This window comes from Onychomys torridus, chromosome 1 (assembly GCF_903995425.1).
Source record: "Onychomys torridus chromosome 1, mOncTor1.1, whole genome shotgun sequence".
Classification (NCBI taxonomy): Eukaryota; Metazoa; Chordata; class Mammalia; order Rodentia; family Cricetidae; genus Onychomys; species Onychomys torridus.
The window spans coordinates 12809307-12823783 of NC_050443.1; the positions used below are offsets into that span (position 1 = coordinate 12809307).

A 14477-nucleotide genomic window follows, 5' to 3' on the forward strand; every position below is an offset into this window, starting at 1 on the left:
GGTACAGGCAGTTGTGAACTGTCTGTCTTATATAGGTGTTAAGAACCTTCCTAGGGCCTTCATCCAGTAACTGATGAAAGCAGATGCAGAGATCCACAGCCAGCACCAGGAGCCCAGTGGAAGAGAGGGAAGAGGAATTCTATGAGTAAGGAGGTCAAGATCAGGATGCAGAAACCTAGAGACAACTGAACCAAGCTCGTGGGAACTCAGAACTTTAGATCGGCAGCAGTGAAGCCTCCATGGGACCAGACTAGACCTCTGCATATGGGAGACAGTTGTGTAGCTTGGTCTGTTTGAGGACACCCCTGGCAGTGGGATCAGGATCCAAGCCCAGTGCATGAGCTGGCTTTCTGGATCCTGTTACCTATGGTGGGACACCTTGCACAGCCTTGATGCAGGGGGGAGGGGCTTGGTCCTGTGTCAGCTGAATGTACCAGGCTTTGCTGACTCCCCATGGGAGGTCTTTTTGGAGGAGGGGATGGGGGATGGGAGTGGGTAGTGGGGGAAGGCTGTGGGGGGAGCAGGAGGATGGATGAGAGGAGAATCTGTGGTTGGTTTGTAAAATGAACAAAAGATTTCTCAATAAAGGAAAAAAAAAAAAAAAAGAACCTAACTAGGGTTCTCTGCAAGAGCAGTAAGTCAGTAAGAGGGTGCTGAATCCCATGGAGTTGGAGTTACAGACAGTTGTGAGCTGCCATGTAGGTGCTAGGAAGTGAACCTGGGTCCTCTGGAGGAGCAGCCACTGCTCTAGTCCCTTGTTTTATAGGTTTTCTTGAGACAGTGCTTCAGGATGTAGCCCAAGCTAGTCCTGAACTCCCAAATAGCCCAGGCTGGCCTTGAACTGGACCAATCCTCTTGCTTCAGCATCCTGAGTGCTGAGATTATAGGAGTGAGCTAGCCAGCATGCCTAGTTTCATTTAATTAATTATTGGTGCTGGCAGTGTAGCATAGCGTCTTAAGCATGCCAAACATATGCTGAGCTAGACCCCAGCCCAATATTTATTGTGCATTTACATCATATCCTGGTTTCTAATAATAATTTTGTTTGTTTTTCTTTGGAGACACGGTTTCTCTGTGTAGCTTTGGAGCCTGTCCTGGAACTCCCTCTGTAGACCAGGCTGGCCTCGAACTCACAGAGGTCCGCTCCCGAGTGCTGGGATTCAAGGCGTGCGCCACCACCGCCCGGCTCTAACAAGAATTTTTAATCTTTTTAGGGTCTACCAGTAGCCCCATTTTACAGATGAGGCTCAAAGAGGTGAGTTCACTTGTTTTAGGTCAGAGAGAGGGTAGCAGAGTTAGTTAGGGTTGCCACTCAGGTCTGTTTTCCTGGTGGGAAGAGGGGACACTGGGCCTGTTACTGATCTATTTCAAACAGTGAAGTGCAGGCAAAGCTGGAATTATACAGATCTGGATACTAATTGTACAGGCTTGGATACTAATCCCAGCACTTCCTTGCTATAGGATTTTGGCAGAATGATTTCCCCTATAAGAAAGAGCCTTTTTTTATTTTTCATCTGTGATAGGGGTTACAGTAGTAACACCCTCATTGGGAGTATGAAGATGCCTCAGACAATACTTGGCTCAGAGCCTGGCACATCGTGAGCACTCAGAATTGAGAGCTGTTATTGTAACAATGGTGATTATTGCTGGACCACGCTGCTCCGGGAGGGTTACATATCCGTGGGGAGCGGCACTGTCCGCAGGCAAGGTTACATAATTCCCCAAGGGGGTGACACTTCCCTGGAGGCCCTCGTCTCTCTCCCTAAGGAGGCGCATGAGACGTCTCTGAAGCACCGGTGAGCTAGTTTAAAGGCTAAATGGGAATCCAGCAACGGAGAAGTGTGGGGTTAAAGCACTAAGAACCCATAGCCTGAACCCGATCCGATGGGCCCTCCCTCTTCCCGGCTGAGTCTGATTCATCATCTTTTCAGTCTCCCAGCCCTACCTCGCTTTGCTAACTCCGGGTTATTTTTCATTTTCCCTGAGACTGTGTTTATGCTTAGCTTGTGAGAATATAGCTTCTGCTTGCCCTCTACCCCGCTGCAGGCTGCCTACCTGCATCCGATCGGTACCCCGATTTCCTGTTTCCCAGCCTCAGGCTCCATCCATTCCTCCCATCTGCTGCAGAGAACACTCTTAACACTTCCCCTACGCTCAGGCCTTTAGTCTTAAGCCCTGTCTTCCTCTCACCCCCAAGTGCTCCTCCGGAGCACATTTGTTCAGACTTGGGTCGCCCCCTGCATCCTGGCACTATCTCCGGAACCCCCTGCTCCAGTGTGGAGGTGGGGGTACCTCCGGCCGCGCTCCCAGGACAGCTGCAGCCTGAGGACGGTGATGATTGTGGGGGCTCCCGAATGCATCCTCTGGTCACTTCCTCCCCAGCTGGACTGGGTCTATCAGGAAGGCCAAGACCCCATCTCCACAGGAGCCGAGGGTACAGCCGCCTCCCCATTTCCGATGCTGGGAAATATTTCCCACCCATTCCACCCCACCCCTGGACAGCTGCCCTCTTTCAGGCTCGGGGTTGAGGGGGGTTGGGTAAACCCAGGCTGGGAAATGGCTATGCTCTTGATCATCCTCCAAGATCCAGACTCCGCCCCCTGCGGAGAAGATTCTGCCCCTTCCCCACAAAAATTTCTGATCGTCCCCCTCCAAAAAATTCCTTTTCCTCCGAAAGGTCCCAAAAGAAACTCCGGAGCCAGGAAAAGGCAGAAGAGAGGCAGCAGGTAGTGAGTGCTGAAGACTTAAGTTCTGCTGACTTAGAGTCTCCAAGGAGGGTCGTGACCCCCAGGACCCCCCCAGCCCCTCCCCGCCCTCTTCTTCCTCCCTCCCCCGCCGCGCGGCCCCTTTAAGCCAAGAGCCGGCCGGTCCTCAGTGGCTGCGCGCCGGCAAGCGTGTGTGAGTGCGCGGGAGGGGGCGGGCACAGCGTCTCCATGGCGACGCGGTGGTGACGTCGCCGGCCGGGGGGCGTGGGCGTCCCGGCCCCGGAGTGCGATATTAACCCGGGAGGCGGCGGCGGGGAGGGGAGAGGCTCTGAGAGGCGAGGCCGGGTGCGGCGGCGAGGGCGTCCCAACGGGCGCGGGACGGGACGGGGCAACGCGGGCACCAGGAGTAGCGGCCCGGAGTCGGGGCGCCTTGCCCCGGGCCCCCCAGCATGAAGACCCCGGCGGACACAGGTGGGGGCGGGGGCAGCACGTGTGGGGGAGACTTGTTGCCCCGGGAAACCGGGAGGAAAAACTTTGGGCGGGGGCTGAAGGGGTTCAGGGGAGCCCGATGGGTCCCCAGTTCTGGGGGACCCCCGAGCACTCGAGACCTGTTGCTTCTCGCGGCGCGAGCCGGGGTGCTGCCTGGGAGCCCCAATGCCGTGGGTCCTTTTGGAACGGTGCGGGTGCTGCGGGTGCTGGGCTCTGCCTGCTCGGACCCGGCCACCTGGGCTCTGGCGGATCCTTGGGGTGGCAGTGTCCCTCCCTGCCGTTCTGTCACGTTGCACTCCGGGGGCCGGGACGTGTGCGGGACGAGGGGGGGGGCGGCTCGACACCGGGGCCGCTATGCCGGGTTCTGCGCTGCGCGGTCCGGCCCGTGACCTTCACGGCGGCGCGTGCCCCGCACCGGGTGAGCCGGATGCTGGAGGGCCTGGAGCAGGGCGTGAGTGGGGAGCACGGGACCCGGGGTCCGGGCTGCACCGCCCCTCCCCCGACCGCCTTCTCGCTCCCCCGCCCGCGCGGAGTCGCAAAGTTCCAAAGCGCAGCCCGAACGTTCGAAAAAGGAACTTTTTGTTTCCGACCTTAGAACGCGCCGCTTTAAGGTGGCTCAGGGGAGACTTGGGTACCCTCCTCCGGCGCGGGCGGAGGCCGGGAGTTGAGAAGGGTGGGAAAGACGGGGGGGGGGGCCAATGCAGAGGCTCCCTCGTCGTCCTCCCCCCTCCTCGATCCTGCGCCTCTCTTTTCAGCGGGCCGTCCTTTTCCTCCGCCCCTCTCTTCCCCGCCAAGTTGCTCCTCCTTAAGGGGCCAGGGTTCCCCTCCCCCCCCTCGCTGGGCGGGGGGCAGCAGGATTAACCCCCCTCCCACTCGGACTTTTCCCCCTTCCCCTCCCCCGCCGCCCCCGGGCTTGCACAGGCTGGACTTTGCGCCCGGGCGCGCGCGGGGGGGTGGGGGGAGGGGGCCTCGCCGCCCCCTGCCCGTCTGCCCCGTCGGAATCCGGCCCGGGGCGGGGACGAGGGAGGGGGGGAAGGGGGCCGGGCGCCGCTGTTCAAACTTGTTTCCTTCCCCCGGCGGCGGCCGCCGCGGCCCGGGCTCCGATGTGCGGGTGTGTGCCCTGACCGGCCCACCCACCCCACCTCCCTGCTCGGCGGGTGGGGGCGGCTCTTAAAGGGCTCCGAGTGGGGCTCCGGCGCCGGGGGATTGGGGCCGAGGAGGGGGCGGGGGTGGGGCAGGGGTGCGCTGTGCCGTAGGGTCAGTCACGTGCGTCCCACTTCACTCCCCCGACTCCCACAGGCTCCCGGGCCCTGGGGGCAACCGGAGCCTCGCCTCGCCCGGGGAGGGGACCGAGGCGCCCAGACAACCCCGCCTTGTCTTCCCTCTGTGTTCCGGGCCTTGGCTTGACGGGACCTGTAGGGCCAGTGCAGCCCTGCCTGGGGTCCTGGTCGCGTGTAGCTGCTCAGGGGAAGGCGGGGGGCCGGAACGGCCTCCAGGTCGGTCTGTCTCCCCGGCTGCCGGCCACTGCGCGCCCCTCCATCCGATCCTCCATCCCGGCGCTTCTCTTCTCCGCCGTGGCTGTTTCCCACTTCCTGTTTTCTTCCCGGCTCTGGCGCCATCGAGGTCTGCCTGGAGTGGGGGAGGTGTTCAGGCCCCCCGGGAGGCAGGCGTATTTTTCCTCAACCCCCCCTCACCCTCCTGTCTGACCCCTATAATCCCATAAGAAAAAAGTTTAGGCAGTCGTGTTAAGTTGGGGGTTCTTTCCCAGAACTTACGCCCCCACCCAGGCTTGCACGGTCTGGGATATCCAGGTGTGCCTTCTGGGACCCAGCCATCACAGCCCTTCCTGTCTGCAGCCACCTCTACACCCTGTCTGTTTTAGGAACCCTCTCTCAGTTGTAGCGGCTTTTTCCCAGCCCACCGGACCCCCATGCCGGAGAGGTCCTGTACTCCCAAGCTTTCTTCCTGCAGAGCTGGTGTTTCCGTGATTTAAGCACGTGGACCCGTATACAACACACACATGGTCTCCTTGCCGGTGCCTGGCTCCTGGCTCCAAGGCCTGGGGAACAGAGCCCCATTGAGACACCCTGACGTCACCCCCACTCCGTCCCCTCCCCAAAGCTGGGAACAGGCCCTCGTGTATGCTGTGTCCTGATGAGGAAAGCTGGTACTAGGGTGGTGCTGGGGTGGGCCTGGGCTTGAGGAGGGGTCTCTGCCAGAAGTGGCAGCCGAGGTCTAGGCCCTGGGGGTTGTGTTGCTCAGGGACGGAGGTTAACGAGGGGGCCTGGGACAGCTCCCAGAATGTGGGCTTGAGGCCTTTCCAGAGCCCCCCCACCTCCTTTCCGAGTTCCCTTTGTGTTGCATGTAGTCTCTCTCCCTCTCTTCTGCAAAGTTTATTTTTAGCCTCCTGCTCCCCCGCTCCCAGGACTGCCGCTGCACACACGTTGCCTGGTTACCGGGACACGGAGGCTGGGGCTGGTGGGCTGGGAAGGGTGGCTTTAATTTTGGGGGGGGAGGGTGGAAGTCGGTACACCCCTCCACCTCCAGACTGATGTCTTAGGGACTTCAGCCCCCCCCCTCCAGCCCCCGGACTGGAGTCAGATTGGAACGGAGGTGGAGGTAGCATGGAGCTTCGTGCTCTGATGGGAGTCGGGGGATTTTTTTTTTTGGAGGTGGTTCCAGGGTATATGGAGGGGTGACTTAATTAATTGGGTTCACAAAGACCCCTGAACCCTAGAGGATATCCTGGGACTTTGGTTCTCTGTAGCAGGACCAAGATAATGGGGTGAACACCTGGATTCCCAAGAGAAGGACGAGGCTTGGGTGCCTGGGTCTTAGGAGGGTTTGTCAGGGGCTGCCCCTGCTAAACTGCGTAGGGCTGCTGGTGCAGGATTCTAGGCTCAGGTCCCAAACATCTAGAAATCGGGTTCCTGGAACCTGGCAGTGGCTGGCTGGTTTCAGGCAGGGATTTCTTTCTGTCTGGGGCATATAGACTAGGGGAGGGGATTGCTGGACCGGCCATCCCTTCCTACCTGGGCCCAGGGTTCCAAAGTCTGTGCAGGGGAACACTGAGTAGTGAACGCGTTTGGAAAAGGTGGTTCCTGAAGGGGTGGAACTCCTGATTCCTGCCTTTCTCGAGGGGAAGGAGCCGCTTCTGGATCTCACATTGGGGTTGAGGCTTTGAGGAGGCTCAGTCTTGCAACTGAGGCCTGGTTGGTTTCTGCTTGAGGGGGTTACTGAACACACACCAGTTTGGCTAGGGCTTGGGACCCCGCCCCTTTTTTAGCCATATACCTTGGTCTTCTTTCTTCAGTGGCTCTAGGGCCCCTGATCTGCCTCCCCCCTTCCTTCCCTTCCTCCCCTTTGCCTCCTCCCACCCCTCCATTACCGGCTGCCTAGTGCTGAATTATTGATGGCCCCTGATTACCCGGGGGTTTGGGAAATAACAACCGCAGCCCCCCCCCCACCCCAGGCTGCCCACCCCCCTCTGGGGACCAAGTCAGCCCACCGCCAACCTCTACCCAAGGTTAATGCTGGGGGCGGGCCAGCAGGTGGGCTGGGAATAAACTGAGGATGAGATGGCAGGAGAGGGAGGAAGGTGAAGACAGTTCTGGGCCTGCTTGGGCTCTGTCTGCGCCAGGTCCTCTCCATCCATACCCTGAGGACGGACTGGGGGAGGCCATTGTGGCTCCGAGGGTCCAGTGCTGGGGTGGGGGGGGGCTCTCAGACAGTCTGGGTTTCACTCTCAAGGGAAGACAGAAGCCTCTGTGTGTGCAAGCACTGACCTCATCATCAACCAGCCACCCCACCCGGCCTGGTCCTTTTAAGAAAAAAAAAAAAAAAAAAAAAAAACCTTCTCCAGCTCTGGGTGGGAGGAATAGCATCTATGGGTCTAAGAGGAAAGATCATATATGTTTCTAAGGGGAGGTTCCCAAAAGCTGGGGGCTGGGTGGGCACTACTGGCTCTAAATGGAAGTAGGGGTACATAGAGAGGGCTGTACCCCCATCCTGCTGGCCACGTGTGCCCTTTCCTGCCCCTCCCCCTCCCCCACTGGCAGCCCTGCCCGCCATCCTGGCTTGGTGCCTGGCCCCCTGGCACTGGCCCCGGGACCCGCCGCCGTTGGTTTCCTGTTTCTCCTGGTGTCGCTGGAGCGGGCTCCGGCTTCCCCTCCTCCTAGCGCCTGTGGAACCCCTTCACACAGATGCACACACGCGCACTGTCACCTTCTGATTCGGTTGGCTGAGGGGCTGGGCAGGGGGTGGACTCTAGGGTGTGACCCAGAGCCCCCAACTTGGCATCTTGACCCTAGGCCGCTCCCTGTCTTGTGTCTCCAGGGTTTGCCTTCCCAGATTGGGCCTACAAGCCGGAGTCGTCCCCTGGCTCGAGGCAGATCCAGCTGTGGCACTTTATCCTGGAGCTGCTGCGGAAGGAGGAGTACCAGGGCGTCATTGCCTGGCAGGGAGACTACGGGGAATTTGTCATCAAGGACCCCGATGAGGTGGCCCGCCTCTGGGGGGTCCGCAAGTGCAAGCCCCAGATGAACTATGACAAGCTGAGCCGGGCCCTGCGGTGAGGAGGGGCTGTGGGCCCGAGTACAAGTGGCAGGTCCCCATGGTTGGAAACCCCGGTGCATGAGGACAGGTTTTTGGGTTTGATGTCCGGCTCTATAAGATCCTCTAGCTGTGTGAACTCGGGGCCCTGGGCAAGTCCTGGCCCTTTGAGCTCCTGGGTCACGCAGAGGTATCCTAGGCAGAGAATGTAGTCACACTGGAGCTTAGGGTGTGGTCCTCACTCTCTGGCTACTTGATTTCTCTTTTATGGCCTGAGGCTATTGGGTACCCTGTATGAGTGGCACCCAGCCACGTGTCATGGCGCCTAGGTCTTGTGGAGTGTAGCTTGATGGCCCCATGGTGTTTTGTGCCCACAGCTATTATTATAACAAGCGAATTCTGCACAAGACCAAGGGGAAACGGTTCACCTACAAGTTCAACTTCAACAAACTGGTGCTGGTTAATTACCCTTTCATCGACGTGGGTCTGGCCGGTGAGTGTGGGGGATGCACGGCCTGGAGTGAATGAAGAGGTGGGTCTTCCTGTGTCCAGCGTGGACCAGAGATCTTGATGCCGAGTCCTCCCTTCTTTTGTCAGGGGGTGCAGTGCCTCAAAGCGCCCCTCCAGTGCCATCGGGTGGCAGCCACTTCCGCTTCCCTCCCTCAACGCCCTCCGAGGTGCTGTCCCCCACCGAGGATCCCCGATCTCCACCGGCCTGCTCTTCATCCTCCTCTTCTCTCTTCTCCGCTGTGGTAGCCCGACGATTGGGCCGGGGCTCAGTCAGTGACTGTAGTGATGGCACGTCAGAGCTGGAGGAGCCTTTGGGAGAGGACCCTCGGGCACGACCACCTGGCCCTCCAGAGCTGGGTGCCTTCCGAGGGCCCCCCCTGGCCCGCCTCCCGCATGACCCTGGTGTCTTCCGTGTCTACCCCCGGCCCCGGGGTGGCCCCGAACCCCTAAGCCCCTTCCCTGTGTCACCTTTGGCTGGGCCTGGCTCCCTTCTACCCCCTCAGCTCTCCCCAGCTCTGCCCATGACCCCCACCCACCTGGCCTACACACCCTCGCCCACGTTGAGTCCTATGTACCCTAGTGGCGGTGGGGGCCCTAGTGGCTCAGGGGGAGGCTCCCACTTCTCCTTCAGCCCTGAGGACATGAAACGGTACCTGCAGGCCCACACCCAAAGCGTCTACAACTACCACCTCAGTCCCCGAGCCTTCCTGCACTACCCTGGGCTGGTGGTGCCCCAGCCCCAGCGCCCTGACAAGTGCCCGCTGCCTCCCATGGCACCCGAGACCCCGCCGGTCCCCTCCTCAGCCTCGTCTTCCTCTTCCTCCTCTTCATCCCCGTTCAAGTTTAAGCTGCAGCCGCCCCCGCTAGGACGCCGGCAGCGGGCAGCCGGCGAGAAGGCTCCAGCAGGCACTGACAAGGCTAGCGGTGGCCCAGGTGGGCTGGCTGAGGGGGCAGGTGCATTGGCCCCGCCGCCGCCGCCACCCCAGATCAAGGTGGAGCCCATCTCAGAAGGCGAGTCCGAGGAGGTGGAGGTGACTGACATCAGCGACGAGGATGAGGAAGATGGGGAGGTGTTCAAGACCCCCCGTGCCCCACCTGCTCCCCCCAAGCCGGAGCCCGGAGAGGCACCTGGGGCTGCCCAGTGCATGCCCCTTAAACTTCGCTTTAAGCGGCGCTGGAGTGAAGACTGTCGCCTGGAGGGGGGCGGGGGCCTCCCCGGGGGCCCTGAGGATGAGGGTGAGGACAAGAAGGTGCGTGGGGACGCAGGCCCTGGGGAGGCCGGGGGGGCCCTCACCCCACGACGGGTGAGCTCTGACCTCCAGCACGCCACAGCACAGCTCTCCCTGGAGCACCGTGATTCCTGAGAGCTGTGGGCAAGGGCCCCGTGTGCCCCCTCTTCCCTGAGCTTTTGCTGCCTTAACCCCCCCCCAAAAGCCCTGGAGGTGAGGGCAGCTCCCTCAGTCTCCCCCTCCTCCCTTTCTCCTCCCCTCATTTTGTATAAAACTTTTAATTTTTTTTTTTTTAATGGTAGGGTGGGTGGGTGCCCAGGGCTAGGGGCTAATCTCATTATCTCTGGGTTTCTAAGTTCTGGGCAAAGTGGTGGTGGGGGGCGGGAGGGGGGTGTTAAGGGGGGGGCACCTCCATTCTGGGGATTTCTATTTGAACAGAGGCTCTGGCCTTTAACACCCAGGAACTTTTTTTTAAAAATTACAATCGTAGGAAGTAAAGCCTTGTCTCCCTCCCTGTTCTCTGCCTCTTACCTCGTCCTCCTCCTCCATAGCCCCCTCCCAGCCCTGACCCTGCCTTCCTTGCCCCTCCAGGGGCTGTGAGTGCCTGGGTTTCTCATACCCCACAAGGTTGAGCAGGGGCCAGAGGGACAATTTTATAAACCAAAAATTCTGTGGGGGTGGTGGGGTGGGAGGCAGAGGAAGGTGAGGGTGCCGCCTATGGGCCACAAATCTCTACAAGTGCCTGTTCCCACGCCACCCCAGTACTGGTCCAGGCCCTTCACACCCACCCCCAGCTGCTCTTCGGTCTGGCCCATGGGCAGGTGGGTCAGGGGACAGGAAGGGGGTCCCTTGAAACCAAACTGGAAGCCCCTCTCTGCCTCCCAGCTGGGGTCCCAGGGGTGGCCTGGAGGGCTGTGGTCAAGCCTTATTCTGTATGGGGAATGGAGGGTGGGATGGGACATAAGGGGGCTGCTGGAGAATGTATTCAAAACAATAAAACTTTGGACCTTTGCATGTGGTAATCTGTCCTAGGGACTGGGTGCAGCCAGCCACAGCTCCACCACAGGCTTGCCTTAATTCTGGACAGGTCTAGACACACCTGCTTCCATCTTAACAGGTCAAATAGGCCTGGGGAGCTATTGGCCTACTCTTGGGTGGTGCAAACCTCAGAGTTGAGGATGAAGGTCTCTGGCTTTCTCCAGTCTTGTATTCCTTGACTGGTTTCCTATCATCCAAGCTGCCTCCTGGACCCTCAGCAGGGTCGAGCCTCTGGTCCCTGGTTCTCCCTGTTACCTGAATTGCTTTTCCCTCTGGCTCTGACTGCTAAGCCACACCCTGATCAGGTCCCCAGATGAGGGTCTTGTACTTTGAACTACCTCTAGCATGATGCTCATCTCCCTTAAGTGTACAAGGAGGAGGGTGTAGTGGTCCGCACCTGCAATTCCAGCACTTGATGAGGTAAGTTGAAGGCCTGCCTGGGCCATATAACAGAAGGGGAGTGTCGTGTTATCACTGCCGGGGATCCTTCTGCAGTGAGCCCGGCAGTGTCTTGAAATGCAGATCTTGGGCTGGAGGGATGAGTTGGTGTTTGAATGCTTCTGCTCTTCCAGAAAAATCTCAGTTCCATTCAGAGTACCCATGTAGGGTGGTCATGACAACTAGTAACTCCAGCTCCAGGGCATCTGTTGTCCCCTTCTGGCTCCTGGCACCCACGCAGAACTGGAATACATTCACACATTAATAAAAATCTTTTAAGAAATTTATATGAGTGTTTGGTCTATATGCATACTCCTGTATCGTGTGTGCTGTCTGTGCCCCAGGTCAGAAGAGAGTGTCAGATGCTCTGGAAGGAGACAGAGATGGCTATGAACTGCCACGTGGATGCTGGTAACTGACTTTCGGACAGCTGCAGGAGCAGCAAATGCTCTTAACCATCAAGCCATCTCTCCAGCCCCAATAAAACTAAGTCTTAAACCCTCAAAGATAATTGGTAATCTTTGTCCCACCAGGGTGAGACCCCCAGCCAGTGGGTTTTGCGAGGGATTACTGTATGTCCTATATTCAAGCATTTTGGTCCTTTAAGCATTCAACAAAGGGCTTCATTAAACTCGCCAATGACCTAGAGCTGAGATATTCAGTAAAGAGGCTCCAAATCCCGTGGTCTTGCAACAACTGGATTTTCCGGTGGCAAGCCAAGATGGCTGAGTCGGATGAGCTCATAAAGCTAGAAAACCAAATTGGAGAGCTGAGTCCTGAAGGAACTATTAACAACCATCAAGAATTCAGGTTGTGATTGCTGGTGGATACAAACCCCACCTGGGCAGTGCAGGTGTGATGCCTGAGGCCCAGAAAGGGGAAGGGGTTCCCCCAAGGCCATACAGTTGCTAAGAGATAAGAGAGAGACTGGAGAGCTCCTGGCCTGTTGGACTGGCTTCGCTATAAAACACCACCCTGTGCAGCCCTGAGGGGGAACGAACACTGGACTGGCAACTGCTGTCTACTCTTGCACTTAAACTTCAGCTTGTGCCAGCCCTCCCCCAGTGGGTGGGTGGTCCCAGATGATGCCTTCAGTTGGCAGTGAGGAGACATCCAGGACTGGGATACTGGCAAGAAACAGGCTCCTGTGGCAGCCTGTGGGCAACTGCTCCCTCTCCTGGGTGATGTAAGCCATTCCCTGGGGTGGGAACCACTGGGTTATTTCTGGAAGTTGGGATGAGACATATCTCCTGGCAACGTAGATGCAGCTGAATTGTTAGTGGGGTGATAGAGGAAGGCAGATGTTGTCGTTGCAAGAAAGAAGCAGGACTGGTTAGTAGCCTCAGCAGAACCCTTCAAAGCACTTCTAATCACATGTCTGGTAAGCGTTGAGCTTCAGAACCTGTCCAGAGGTCAGATCATGGTCTAATCAAACTTGTTGCCCCAGATTTTGACTGTGTGGGATGTCACAGGTGATATTTGGCCTTAAAGACAGCAGCTCTCCCCAGGTCTTTAATCGCCCACCTAAATCCATTGGTAGGCCTGGAACATTTCCTGCAAAATGCCCTGAGCCCAGTGTAGTGGCACATGCCTCAAGCACTGGGAAGGCTCGGCCAGTAGGAGGATGGCTTCTGGTTCGAGGCTACCCTTGCTACAGAACAATACCCCATTTCTTCTCTTTTTTTTTTTGAGTCAAGGTTTCTCTGTGTGGCTCTGTTTGTCCTGGAACTCACTCTGTAGACCAGGCTGGTCTTGAACTCAGATCTGCCTGCCTCTGCTTCCCAAGTGCTGGCATTAAAGGTGTGCGCCACCATGCCAGAGGAGGCTCTATTTCAGAAGAGAAGAAGGGAGGGCTGGAGATGTGGCTCAGTTGGTAGAGCGCTTGTTTTGCATGTTCAAGACCCTTGGGTTCAGTTCCCAGCAGTGTCACAAATCCATCCTAGTGCCTGTAATCCCAGCATGGCCTAGGCAGGAAGGCCAGGAAGCATCTTCAGCTTCATAGTGAACTTGAAGCCAGCGTGAGCTGAGACCCTATTCTCAAAAGAAACAAACAAAAGACACCTGACCTTGGTCCTGAGATCTTTGCTTCCAACTAGGAAGTCCTCAGATCTTTCAAGGGCATTTTACAGATGAATTCATTCCACCTAAAATCCCATTTACAACACTAGCCCTCCTCCCATGAACGTACACAACTCCAAAGTCTCTTCCTTGTGTTTCTTAGCCATCCTTCACCTACTCAGGCTGCTCGGAGATCCTCAGAATTTCTCATTCTCTCACATACCTTTCACAGAGATCTCTTGAGATCTCATTCCCCCAAACAATTGTTTTCTGCCTCTTATAGTCTATCAAAGACTTCTTTTTATCTCTTCATGGCTCCCCATCAATTCCTCCAAACATCTTTAGGACCCTCTGAGACAGACACTTGGAGACATTTTACAGATCATCTCTGACATTCACCCTCCAATGCCCAATGCAAAGACTAGCCCACTGCTCAGGTCCCACGGGGTCTGGCGGTTAAATGATCAGTTATATCCTGCCGCACACCCTAGTGAGACTTCTTGGTCCTATGCCTTCGGGCTTGACTTAAATTTTATTTTTCAACTCCGAGCAGCCATCAGAGGGCGGCAGCCGTCCATTCGGCTGTGCTGCTCCAGAAACGCCCTCTCCAGTCGAGCACCAAGTGTGTAGGCTTGCAAAGGGTGCGGAAGTACTCGCGCTTTGCCTTCTGGATAATGTAGTCTAAGGAGGCCTTAGCCCTACGCTGTCTCTGTGTCCACAGAGAATTGCAGTCGGGAACCCGGACCGAGTCGACTGGACCTTAGGCTTCAGAAAATCCCGAACAAATCAGGTCGAACACAGGCTGCGAGTAAAGTAAAGCACAGAGAGCGGACAGCACTTTCATCACACACACACAGTTCCCCAGTGTCCTTTGGAGCTACTTCTTTTCTTCCGGGTATTAGTCGGTAAACGCGGCGCCTCAACAGGCGCAAGAAAGCTGAAACTGCTTTTTGTAGCCGGTTCCCTTCATTTGGATTCTCTAGGATCCTGTAATTTAGAAAACTGAGGGGGTTCAGGACAGAAATAGTTATCTACCTACCTACCTATCTGTATAATTTTTTACCTTGGGCAGCTCATCCTCTTGGTCTTAACCATATTACTAGAGAAAGGTAGAATAACTGAAAACAAGTGTTCTGAGACACGGCTTTCTTACGACCTAGGGACCAGGGAGGAGACATTGTAACTTATTACAGTTTCCCCTGGGAACTGCCGTCCTTAACCTTTCACCTGCACCTCACAGTACTCCCTTTGTACTACAGTTCCCAAGAAGCCTCTGCGCCTAGCTTCACAAAGAGTCAGATGCCACTATGGACTATTCCCAGCATGCTTCTGGCAAATGGTAGCTCCTATCCTCTTCCTCAATGCTGTCTTGAACTTCATTTCCCAGAAGACATCAGGCTCACTGAAGCAATGCGCTTAACTCTTGGTGTCGACTACATTTCCCGGAAGGAACTGCGGC

At 57.1% G+C, this 14477-nt stretch overlaps 1 protein-coding gene across 3 annotated transcripts; it reads left to right on the plus strand.

The window, feature by feature from the left end:
- The first annotated feature begins 2996 nt into the window (after positions 1-2996).
- Erf (ETS2 repressor factor) lies at positions 2997-11247 on the plus strand. 3 transcript variants are annotated; one of them, XM_036198715.1, is made up of 4 exons: positions 2997-3176; positions 7530-7764; positions 8123-8238; positions 8343-11247. In XM_036198715.1, exons 1-4 carry the CDS (start codon positions 3155-3157, stop codon positions 9617-9619), a joined length of 1650 nt encoding a protein of 549 aa, XP_036054608.1. In that variant the 5' UTR covers positions 2997-3154; the 3' UTR covers positions 9620-11247. The 3 variants fall into 3 exon arrangements, with proteins under 3 accessions (XP_036054608.1, XP_036054618.1, XP_036054625.1); XM_036198725.1 differs by lacking the exon at positions 2997-3176 and adding an exon at positions 5255-5361; XM_036198732.1 differs by lacking the exon at positions 2997-3176 and adding an exon at positions 7046-7429.
- The last annotated feature ends 3230 nt before the right edge of the window (positions 11248-14477 follow it).